Genomic DNA, 12550 nt, shown 5'->3' on the forward strand with positions numbered 1-12550 from the left:
TTCTTGTCCGATAACTGTTTCATGTCTGTTGATGGGACTGATTTGCCTGTTTCCGGAAAAAAGCCCAGCCGTATCTATATTATGCCTGCTAACTTACCTTTAGCAGAACAGGATTGATAAAAATTATGCGTAAATGGGATCCAACTACCCAGGTCTTTCTAACTGGATGGCTTCGTTTTTACCAACTGAACCATGCAGACTGCTTCTTGTACCAACAACTTCTGCTAAGTCATTTAAGTCAGAGAGGTTTTGTAATACAGTACATAATTTGGACACATTATTTCTTTGTCGCCCCAAATATAGCTGAACTGAAAACTGGAACGGTTTGACATTTTCTTGTAAAAGTTTCACATAGCGAATCTGAGTAAAATTCATCCCATAATAATTGCTGTATTGAAGTTGCATGTTACTACTAGCAACAATAATAATAATGAAGCCCGCATAGTTCAGTCATCGAATGAACATGTAGGGTTTACATGTTCATTCGATGAATTGCCTTTTCGATGAATTTTCCTGTAACCATAATTTCAGCAATTTCACGCACTTTGATTCGTCGGTCAACCAATACCATATTGTGCACTTGATCAATGATTTCTGGTGTTGTTACACTTTTTGGATGTCCTTCACAAGGTTCATCAAGGGTGGTATGGGCACGTTTAAACTTGGCAGACCATTTCTTAATTTTCGAAAATGAAGGAGAAGGGTGCCCATAAACTTTTATGAACTTTGAATGAATTTCTTTTGTTGTTAAACCTTCTTTTACAAAGAATTTTATAATCGCATAATATTCAATTTTATCCATTTTGAGGGATACAGACAACACTTTTGCTTCAGGTTGCCATCTATGGTCGAGAACTTTTCAGACCACCCTCGTAATTATGAAAAGAAGTAAATTTTATATTTAATTACGCTGTTTGCACTGCTAGATTATGTTTCATCAGTATCAGTATTGTAAATCTATGTGCTTGAAGAAGTGATGCTGTTCACATCCCACACAGATGTTGCAAAAATGTTGCTGCCTCTCACAAAATTTTGAAGACTAACTACTACTTTTCTTCAATAGAAATAGGCAAACAATATCTCTTGTTTGAATAATTTCTATAAAAGTACTCTGTGAAAATATACTAGTTAACAAAGAACTTTTTAAAACTGTTAACATTGTTAACCAGCATTTTTAACTAAGTATTATGTGGCAAATGCAGAATTAAGCACCACATCATGAACATGTAAACCCTACAGATACAACTCTGTCTTCTCCTAGTCACAGAAGAATTATTATTATTAAGAGAGGCCTCCAAGGACTGAGGGATTCATCAAGGGAGGACACATACTAGCAGCACCAGCTGTCTCACCTGTTCTTGAATTCATTCACACCACCTGCGCGCGTGTGCACATACGCGCGCACACAGTATCCAATCAATGCACTAGTCAATGAAAGAAAACTCCAGTTCTCGCCCACTTCTTGATGGTGTTAATTTTCAACTTCAAGGATTCCCTCTCATCCTTTTCTTATCCTCCATAAAATGAAAAATTCCATCTATTGGTAACCTCTATGACCCTTTCAGAAGTTTGTACATTTCAATCGTATCACTCCTCTTTCTGTTTGCTAGTATCTGGAATCTACAAATTCTTAATCTGTCTTCATACTCAGTATTCCGCAATCCTGGTATCATTTTTAACACTCTCCTTTGCATCCTCTCCACTGTATCAGAATCACCATGGAAACCAGACCTGTGCACTAGTTGAAGTAAGGTCTTATCAAGGCCTTGTAAAGAGGCAAAATCGCTTCCCTATCTTTACATGTCAAGGTTCATTTCAGCATTGCAATTATTCTCCGAGTTGTATTTACAAACTTTGTTATATGTTCCTTGAACTTCAACTTCATGTCTACTAAAACTCCAAGGTCCCTACCCGAATGATTTCTTTGAACATAATTGCACCAATACAATATGACAATGGATATCTCATCACACTGAAAGTGCATGAATTTATGTTTACCAACAGTGAACTGACAGCCATTTTCACATGCCCACAATTCCAGCCTATTCAAATCATTCTGAAAGTACTGCATATCAGCCACATTTCTGATTACCCTGCCTATTTTGTATCATTCACAAATAAATGTATGTTGCCTGCCAAATCCTTTCCAATGTCATTAATATACAGACTGAATAACAATGGACCAAGGATGATCCTTATGATACACTACTGGTTACCTTCAATCCTGCAGACTCTTGTCCTCTATAAACGATTGCTATTTATTGCTATTTACAGGCCTGCTTGGTTACTGCGCTATTGTAAAATCCTTATTCTAAATAGCATACTATGTTTATCCACCTTTCACACTACGAGTTTTATGCCTATGGATACTGGAAAATTTATTTGATAAGACTGCACCACCAGTATTTTTTATTTGGCATAAAAAGCAGTAATACGGCCGGTTGATTTCTCTCTCTCTCTTTCTCTAACATAACTTCCTTCAGTAAAACTTTACACAAACAGTCATGGTCTATTTGCACTTAACTATATGCTTTGGCTATTTTACTTGGTTTCCCGCTCTTAAGTTCGCATTTATTTAGGAACAGTGCATTGTAAAATAAACAATCAGGCGGCAGCACTCAATTGACATATAATTAAAACACATTTATTTACATTAAAAAAACAAAGTACATTAAATAAGTGATAGGGAGGCTACTCACTCTCTACCTATCCTTATATACTTTTGGTATAAAGAAGCAAACTTTCTCTTTTCAATATTAAATGAGTATACAATGTAATTACTCTGTTACTTCTCTGCTTAAAAAAATCAAATAGCTGAGACTAATTTACTCAAAAAGCGATTAGCTAGCTATAGCAAGTTATCTTACAATTTATATTCCAGTTAACAACAAATCAGAGGACTCTCTTATAGATATTTCTTATTACTATTTCTTATCAGTCCATCTATGACATATCTCTGAGATTAAAAAAAAGAATGTACATAAAAGGATGTAACACACTTACAAAGGTTCTTTGTCGCGACACCTTCCAAACGTCATGACTTATTTTTCACGGTATTAACAACACCTCACCCACTTTTATCACAAAGATGTTTTATTAATGCTTATATTTCGCCGATTTTCAAATCAGCATCATCAGAGCACAACACACTTGTATACACGACAGTAAGTGAGTGAAACAATAAAATATATTGAAAAAAATATATATGAGTGAAACAATATTGTTTCACTCACTCACTGTCGCATATACAAGTGTGTTGTGCTCTGATGATGATGAGTTGAAAATCGGCGAAATATAAGCGTTAATAAAACATCTTTGTGATAAAAGTGTGTGAGGTGTTGTTAATACCGTGAAAAATAAGTCATGAATAACCATCAACACCTAAGCTCATCTGTTAGATTGATGACCTTCCAAAAGTCTTGCATCAAAGTCTCTATGGTTCTTCTTTCATCTCAGGCGTTAGGTCTCTGTCCGGAGAGTCTTGTTTCAGGGGGCGCTTCGTCAGAATGTTGGCGGGTCTTGGACTGCAATCTTCCCGGTACTCAAAAGCTCAGGCAAGAAGTTTCAGCATTCAGGCTTGAAGATCGTTCTGTGGCTTTTGGCTTCGGTTGACTTCCCATAGCGATAGAACATCCTACCATCACTTGGCATCGGCTGTTCTCCCAATTTTTTTCCTCTGGCGTGGGTTCACCGTAAAGTCTGGTCCTCTGGGTCTGACTGCTTCTGGTTCTCCATCGACTGCCTCTGGCTCTCTTCAGTAATAGCGCTTCGCCTCTCCTGCTTTGGTAACTGGACCTTACCTCTGCTCTCTCAGCAACTGGATCTTGGCTCTCCTCTGTCGGCAACTAGACCTCACCTCTCCTCTCTTGGCAACTGGACCTGGGCTCTCCTCCCGATGTTCGGCTCAGTCCCCTTTTATTTTTGCCTTCTCGGGACCTTGCATCAAGGGTTGTAAATCCCGAAGAAATCGGCAGTTCTCCTTGATCTTTTTGTTAAGGCTGACCCGTTCTTTCTTCTCCTCCGTGCACACTTTTTTCTTGTCTTGATGGGTAGCGGAAGCTTCTCTGAAACTAGCGGATCTCTTTGATACTAACTTTGAAGGTGTTCATGCACAGAGTTCGCAAACAACTTTCTCACACACTTAATCATAAACAATTTTCTTGTGTTCTTATACATAGCTATTATACAAAGTTCCGATGGCAAAGCATTGCCTTTGTTTTTGACATTCTAGAAACTTTAGTTAAAACAGTAATTACAGACAATTCCCATAGGGTTATTTACAAAAATTATTTAGCATAAAACATATAGACAAACAAGATTATTTTTGTAACATTCTCATGAGACTTGACCTATGTAAAAATCAATGTAAAGCGCTTTGATATTTCTAAGCTACATCGAGTTTTACACTTGCATATACCAATTTTTGATATATGTCAGTCAGCCATCCTCTAATTCACACTAGTATTTTATAATTCAATCCTATATTCTCCAATTTATGCAACAGTCTTCCATGCTATATTCTGTGAAACGCCTTAGCAAAATCCAAAAGTATCATACTGTATCCATTCCCGATGTATAGCTCAATGGTAAAATTATTATAGAATGTGAGAAAGTTGCTCAAACATGACCTTAGTAAACCCATGCTGTTCGATGCAAAGTAGATTCTCTGTCAATCCATTTCTGAATGCAAGCTCTAACCAATTTTTCCAAAATTTATGTCAGGAACAAATAATATTATTGGATATACCCTCTCTATTTCCTTAATTCATATTCAACCTTGTTTGTCCCCAACAACAAGTATAATTTGAGTCATCTAACTTAGGTAAGTGTTTGCTTAGAGAAACCCGAAATCAAACAATCTATAGATTCAAGTCCAGTGTTATTTTAATTTCTGATCTTCTCTTAATCATCAACCCAAATGCAGTAGTGAAATAATATAATATTAATAACTTTTCATATTATGGATTATGATAAAAATTAAAAGATGCATATGTGTGTAATTTATCTCAGTAAGACTACAAATGAGAAATAAAATTCTTAAATAAAGAAGAGAAATTCAATTGTAATATCATGTAGTTCTAGCAAATATCTGAAGAAACATTTCCAAAGCATTAAATAGAGTAACTTCAATTACCTTTATAACTTCCATAACATCTCTTCTTGTCAAAAATTTCTGTTGGGTGTAGCACCACATCTGAAGAATAAGGAATGAGGGATTTTAGAATGCTGCATTAATAACTAAATACTGCTGTTGCTATTATGATAATAATTAACAAACCTATGTGGGGTTGCAAAAGCTCACTGCAGGAAATTTATTCCATCCCATCAACACTACACACACAAACACACACCACGAGTTTCATTTTTTCCAAATGCTAGGCAATTACATCTGCCCAATCAACGATGCCTGATTAACACTCTTCATTGAATGGGCCCATCAAGTGTCATGCAATCACATGACACTTTATGGGATTCTGAGAATCAGTCAAGATTAGAATTTTTTTATTAATGTTTTCAAGTGTAGATAGTTTGTAATATGGGAGAGTTGCATATAAATGAAGAAAGCAATTTAGATAATTGTTTGGCCGGTTTGCGGGTGGGGCTGTCTACAATTAGATAAAGGCAAGGGGGGTGGGGGTTTCACCTTGACATATTCTGACACAATGGTCAGGTTTGATATTACTTCAATATTCACTAATATACCTTTGACAGAAACCTCTGACCTGATTAAGCCACATTTACTCCCTGATATAAATGAATTATTCAGATTCATCATATAAGTAGGTTATTTCTTATGGAAAGGAAAAATATACAAACAGCTGAATAGGACTGCAAAGGTTCCCCTCTTTCTACCCCTGTAGTAACTTCTATAAATTAAAGATACCAAGAAATTATATACTTGGTTTAATCCTTTATCCAAGTGTAAGCAAGCAAAGTTTGTGCCTGAAATATAATCAGAACATGGTAACTCGTATATAGAAGCTAATGACCTCACATCATTTGCCTTAGTATCCCATAATGCAAAGCTCATATCCTTACGGGTATGTATAATGATATGCGTTACGGGAAGGGTCACTACCCAGACCAGTTTCAACCTTTACTGAGGTCTCATCAGTGGAGCCAGAGCCAGAGATGATACTAAGGTTGAAGTAATGCATTAGTCATATTTTTTCATATACAAGTTGCCAAAAGGTGTCAACCTTATTATTAAAATACTCTGATTAGAGATTAGTTGTTGGAATCCGGATTAGTAGTTAGAAGTTTTCCCACTTGGTTATATTATAAATTAAAGATACCAAGAATTTATATACTTGGTTTAATCCTCTATCCAAGTGTAAGCAAACAAAGTTTGCACCTGAAATATAATCAGGACAGGGCAACTCGTATACAGAAGCTAATGACTTCACATCACTTGCCTTAGTATTCCATAATGCAAAGCACATATTCTTATGGGGTATGTATAATGCTATGCATTATGGAAAAGGCCACTACCCAGACTGGTTTTGACCTTTATTGAGTGGGAGCCAGACCAAGAGGTGATACAAAGGTTGAAGTAATGCAGAAGTCATATTTTTTCATATTAAGGCAAGTGATGTGAAGTCATTAGCTTCTATATATGAGTTGCCCTGTCCTGATTATATTTCAGGTGCAAACTTTGTTTGCTTACACTTGAATAAAGGATTAAACCAAATGGAAAAACTTCCAACAACTATCTCTAATCCAGAATATTTTAATAATAAGATGTGACATTTTTTGGCAACTCGTATATGAAAGTGGAAACCAAGTGGAAAAACTTCCAACAGTTAACTTCTATATGGAATATTTTGAAAACTAAGCACTCAACACAACCACATATAAACCATAGTTTGGCTGCATTATGTGAATGATGTGTTTACTGTTTGGCCTCATGGTCCAGACACATTAGATACATTTTTGTATCTAATGTGTATCTAATTTGTATCTAACTTCTATATGGAATATTTTGAAAACTAAGCACTCAACACAACCACATATAAACAATAGTTTGGCTGCATTATGTGAATGATGTGTTTACTGTTTGGCCTCATGGTCCACACACATTAGATATATTTTTGGTGCATCTCAACACTCAACATCCTAAAACAAACTTTATCACATAAAAAGCAACAATTGTCTCCCTTTTCTAGATACACTAGTGACAACTTCCTAATGGTCATTATCCTTCTGCATTTACAGAAAATCCACTCATACAGGAAGGTATTTACATAAACAATCACACCACCACTCTTCCCAGTAGTACAGCATCCTCAAAACACTTACCATGTCAGGGCTATTTGAAAAGTGAGCTCAGGGATCATCATAACACTTTTTAAGCCAATGGCTACAGCCCATATAAAATAGAGAAAATGCTGTATGCATCCCCATCCCTCCTACAACACAGGATCACAGCAAAACCATTCCCAACCCAATGTTAAGGATACATCAGAAAAAAAAAGCCAGAGTTCTCTGCAGATATGATCTTCATGCCAATTTCAAACCCTTCACTCAACTAGCTACAGTCTGCCCATAGTTGACAGAGTGCCAAGAAGAGTTAATTCATGCTGAAGAGGAGAAAATATTAAGGGATGTACAATTGGTCACCAACATGCAAAATCACGTACTTTCTTGTCTGTCACTGTACTAGCTTCATTTTTGTTGTTGCATTTTTTTTCATATTCATTTGTATTTTTTTCGTATTTATTTGTATCATGGATCCAGTACCGTGAACAAATTCTGGTGTTAAATCTTTCAGTAGTGCTTGCAAAAGATTATTGCATAATGCGCTGACATTCTGTGAAAAAGAATCATTAGAAGGCTGTCTCCTTGTTTCAATTTCTCAGACCACAAAATGTGCAAGTGAAATGGCAAGCATATCGGTGTTGGCTCTTAAAAGAATTCACAGGGAATTGAAAGGTGAAGATAAGCCAAAATTGAATCTCCTAAAAACCACCAGAGAAAGAAAATCATCGAAAACATAGCTTTGAATGATTTTGATGTAGATATTATATGAAGAACTATTCACGAATTTTACATGATCGAGAAAAACGTGGCAACTGTTCCTAAATTGATTCCTGTACTGAAGGAAAAAAATAATTTTTTTTGGAAAAGATAAACTTTAAGGAAAATACTTCATGATATTGTATTTTGAAACAAAATGTTGGAAATCTAAAGAAGAATATGGAGTGTTACAAATCAGAAATTCCTTATGGTACATAATAATTGTGTGTGTGGATGGAGAAATGGGTTTTTTACCAAATTCAAATTTACTTTGCAAAGCCAATCCAATAACTGGAGATTACCATGGCAAATGAAATCTACGATCTTCGAAAAGTGGGGAGAAGAAAAACTGATTCCAGACCTTCTTAAAAATGTGGTTGTTATAATTAATTCTGCTCCATATCAGTCCATCCAATTAAACAAATTTCCAAATTGTTCTAATAGGAAGCAAGCCAGTGGCACAACTGGTTAGCACGCGGTACTTATAAGACAGTGCATGTGAGTCATGCCAAGGTTGTGAGTTCGAGCCACACAAAGAAATTCACCTGGGGAATTTCGTTTTATGGAGAGATATCAAAGAGTAGTTTATTCAGGAGTAGAGTCCAAAAGACGGCCTGTGACTAGTGGTGTGCCGCAGAGTTCTGAGCGGAACTGTTCATTTGTTTGCTGATGATGCAAAGTTGGGAAGAGCAATAGTGAATTCACATGATGTCAAAATTTAGCAGGATGATTTGGATAGATTGGAGGACTGGGCTAAGGAGAATGGGTGTCAATTTAATGTGGCAAAGTGTAAGGTTATGCATTTTGGGGTGAAAAGATTAGCAGCAGTATACCACATTGGTGGAACTGTACTTCAGGAGATTGACGAGGCCAGGGATTTCGGAATGTTGGTGGATAGGATGTTGAAGTTTAGGGAGCACATTGCAAAAGTGGCCAAATCAACTCATGAAATCACTTGGTTACTGAAGAATACTTTGACGAGCAGAGACAAGCAAGTTATTGTTCCTCTGTATCGAGCTTTGATAAGACCCCATCTCGACTACTTTGCCCAGATCTGGGCACCAGGGTTTTTCTTGATGGGGAGGAGGTGGAGAGTATCCAGAGGTGAGTGACCAAGATAATAGCAGATCTATGGAATGAACCTTATGAGAACAGGTTGAAGATTTGTGGGTTACAGAAATTGTTTGATAGGCAGAAAAAGGGTAATATGATTGAGACATTCAAATTACTGAAGGGTTTCTATAAGATTAATAAGTGTAATTATAAACAAACTCATCTGACGAGACTGATTACCACATTATCAAAACTGATTCACCTCCTTCTGCCATACTCAGAAATGTCGAGGATTCTCTCATCTATCGTCAAACTATACCTTCATACGTTCTCTTAAAGATCAACCTCATCCTCTTGAACATCCTAGCGTGTATAAAGTTCCTTGCAGTTTATCCTACTTTAAAAACACTGGCAGATCATGGCAAGTCAGGATTAGATGGAGGAAAACACTGATACTACATAAAAATTATAGGGTTTTTTAAGAATCGGCATCAGCTATGAAACACTCTCCCAATCCAACAAGAATGGTAGCATTAATTTACCAAAGAGACTGCTATTTTGAGACCTGATAACCTGACTTCTCTAAATTAACTTTATGGTTATCTGACCCATAGAAGATGCCACATAAGGAGACATTAATTCTGTTTTGAGTTACAATTTGAATAGTCTTCCACAGTTATTTAGTTCAGTGCTACATAACCATCACAGTTATAATTGTGCTCTTGATCATACTGGGTAGAAAACAAGTGAAATATTAGTAACTTTAATTCCTTAAAGATACTTGTGACATTAGGATTATAAAATATATACACATTTACACAAGAATATTATTTAATTTGCCAAATATTTCAGTCTGAATATTACAGACCATCTTCAGTGGCTACATAGGAATAGGTACAAGGTGGAATATGAACAATTGATCATTCACAAATAGAACGAGTCGCATGATGTCATATCGCTAAGTATTAAAAGAGTAAACATTTTTTATCAGAGTTGTGATTAAATTAAAGATATTAATTCAGAAATTCACGTAATAATCTTAAATAACATTAGACTATTATAGGAAATTAATGTGTTATCCTGATTAAGCTTTCCCAAATTTTTGATACAGATATACAGTCATTACAATTCAAGTTAGGACGTTGAAGTAAAGCCTCCACACTTTCTTTAAATAAACGTTCAAATTTATAGCGACATCTGTGTAGGAGGAGAGTCTTGGACCAAAGGATGTTGTGGCTTGTTTCTATTCCATGCTGAGCTAATCTAGATTTCTCAGGTTTGTTGCGTTGATGAAGGGCATCAATCATCCAATCATCATTGGATGATTGATGCCCTTGAATTCTTTTTTTTATAGAGCGTCCAGTTTGTCCAAAGTAGGAAAGATTACAGTTATACGGAACTTGATACACACCAGGTAGAGACATAGTTGAGCGTTTATCTTTAGAAGAAGGAAAATGGGTGGATAATTTGTTAATAGGTGTATAAGTGGCTGTTAAATCATATTTCTTCAGAATTCTTGAAATTGGTTCTGAAATCCCGGAAATGTAAGGAATTGGAATTCGACGTATTGAATTTTTGCTGTTTTGTGTTGGATTGTAAGAATAGAAAAGATGTTGTGTACTCTTTTCGGAGAAGCCATTTAGTTTCATGTGATGTTTGATAGTCGAAAGTTCTTTCTGTAATAAATGAGAAGTTGAACAATTAGTTTTGGCTCGTCAGATTAAACACTTTATGATTCCTGTTTTTTGACAAGGATGATGGGCAGATTCTTTGAGAATATAACGACCTGTGAAAGTTGGTTTTCTGTAAGCTGTTGTTGTAAGAATACCTGAAGGTGAACGGATGAGGAGGACTTCTAAAAATGATTAATCGTTGTCTTTTTCAATCTCCATGGTGTAACTGTAATCTTTTCTACTTTGGACAAATTGGATGCTCTATAGAAAAAAGAATTCAAGAGCATCAATCATCCATTCAACACAACAAACCCGAGAAATCTGGATTAGCTCAGCACAGAATAGAAACAAGCCCCAACATCCTTTGGTCCAAGACTCTCCTCCTACACAGATGTCGCTATAAATTTGAACGTTTATTTAAAGAAAGTGTAGAGGCCTTACTTGAACGTCCTAACTTGAATCATAATGACTGTATATCTGTATCAAAAATTTGGGAAAGTTTAATCAGGATAATACATTCATTTTTTTTTTTTAATTTCCTATATTAGTCTAATGTTATTTAAGATTATTACATGAATTTCTGAATTAATATCTTTAACTTAATCACGACTCTGATAAAAAATGTTTACTCTTTTAATACTTAGCGATATGACATCACGCAGCATGTTCTATTTGTGAATGATCAATTGTTCGTATTCCACCTTGTTTTTTTTTTTTAAACTATTCCTATGTAGCCACTGAAGATGGTCTATAATATTCAGACTGAAATATTTGGCAAATTAAATAATATTCTTGTGTAAACATGTATATATTTTATAATTATTAGTAACTTATTAGGAACAAGATTCAAAGAAAGACTTATTATTTTTAAATAAAATTTATTCACCTGGTATATCCCCCCAATAGAATGGAAAAAAGCAATTGTGATTCCTATCTTTAAAAAAGGTAATAGAGATGACTCTAAACACTATAGGGGTATCAGTATACTAAATTCCTGTTACAAAATATATAGCAGAATCTTAAATAGCAAAGTAATGAAATATTTAGAAAAAGTTAAAAGAAACATATTATTTAACATTAAAAGAAAAACAAATACCAAATAATATCCTAAAAGCTATCACAAGTATATATGAAAATAATCAAATACAAATAAGATTAAATCACGAGCTATCATATATAAGAGAGATAAACCAAGGGGTCCGACAGGGATGTCCCTCTCAGCAACTCTTTTTAATATCTACTTAAATGAAATAATAATAAAATGGAATAAAAATTTACATCAAGGAATTAAACTTTCTCCTATACTGAACTTAAACACTCTCCTTTTTGCTGACAACCAAATAATAATTATAAATTCTGAAGATAACTTACAGAAAGCTATTTTAGATCTAAATGAGATAGCCAAAGATTATGGTATGATAATATCAACAGAAAAAACAAAAACTATGGCCTTTAAAGGAAAGATCCAACAAGAACTAAAATAGTAATAGATAACAAGATCTTAGAACACGTGAATTCATTTAACTACCTAGGATGTATGATCACATATGAAAATTAAAAAGATATAAAAATAAAAATTGTAAAATATTTAAAAATAGCAGGTGTAATTAACTCTATATTTAAACCAAACCTAGTTTCAAAAACAAACCAGACTAAAAGTATACAATACATTACCAGTCTTAATGTATGGAAGCAAAATGTGGACAATAAAACAAAAAAGACAAACAAAGATTAACAACAGCAGAAATGAAGTTTATGAGAAAAACTGCAAAGTACCGGGTGATTATAAAATAACGTCAAGTCAGAGC

General features: G+C 34.9%; 1 protein-coding gene across 4 annotated transcripts in view; it reads right to left on the bottom strand.

Moving 5' to 3' along the window:
* Positions 1–12550, bottom strand: part of LOC150102911 (DNA-directed RNA polymerase III subunit RPC5-like) — a 459314-nt gene that overhangs the window by 163507 nt on the left and 283257 nt on the right. For all 4 annotated transcript variants that reach the window (XM_090397865.1, XM_090397866.1, XM_090397864.1 and 1 more), the window contains exon 11: positions 5135–5194. In XM_090397865.1, coding sequence (XP_090253991.1) covers positions 5135–5194 — 60 coding nt within the window. The remainder of the gene's footprint in view (positions 1–5134; positions 5195–12550) is intronic.

Source organism: Typopeltis vanoorti, chromosome 9, assembly GCF_054136105.1.
Source record: "Typopeltis vanoorti isolate ZY-2024b chromosome 9, IOZ_Tvanoo_1.0, whole genome shotgun sequence".
Lineage (NCBI taxonomy): Eukaryota > Metazoa > Arthropoda > Arachnida > Uropygi > Thelyphonidae > Typopeltis > Typopeltis vanoorti.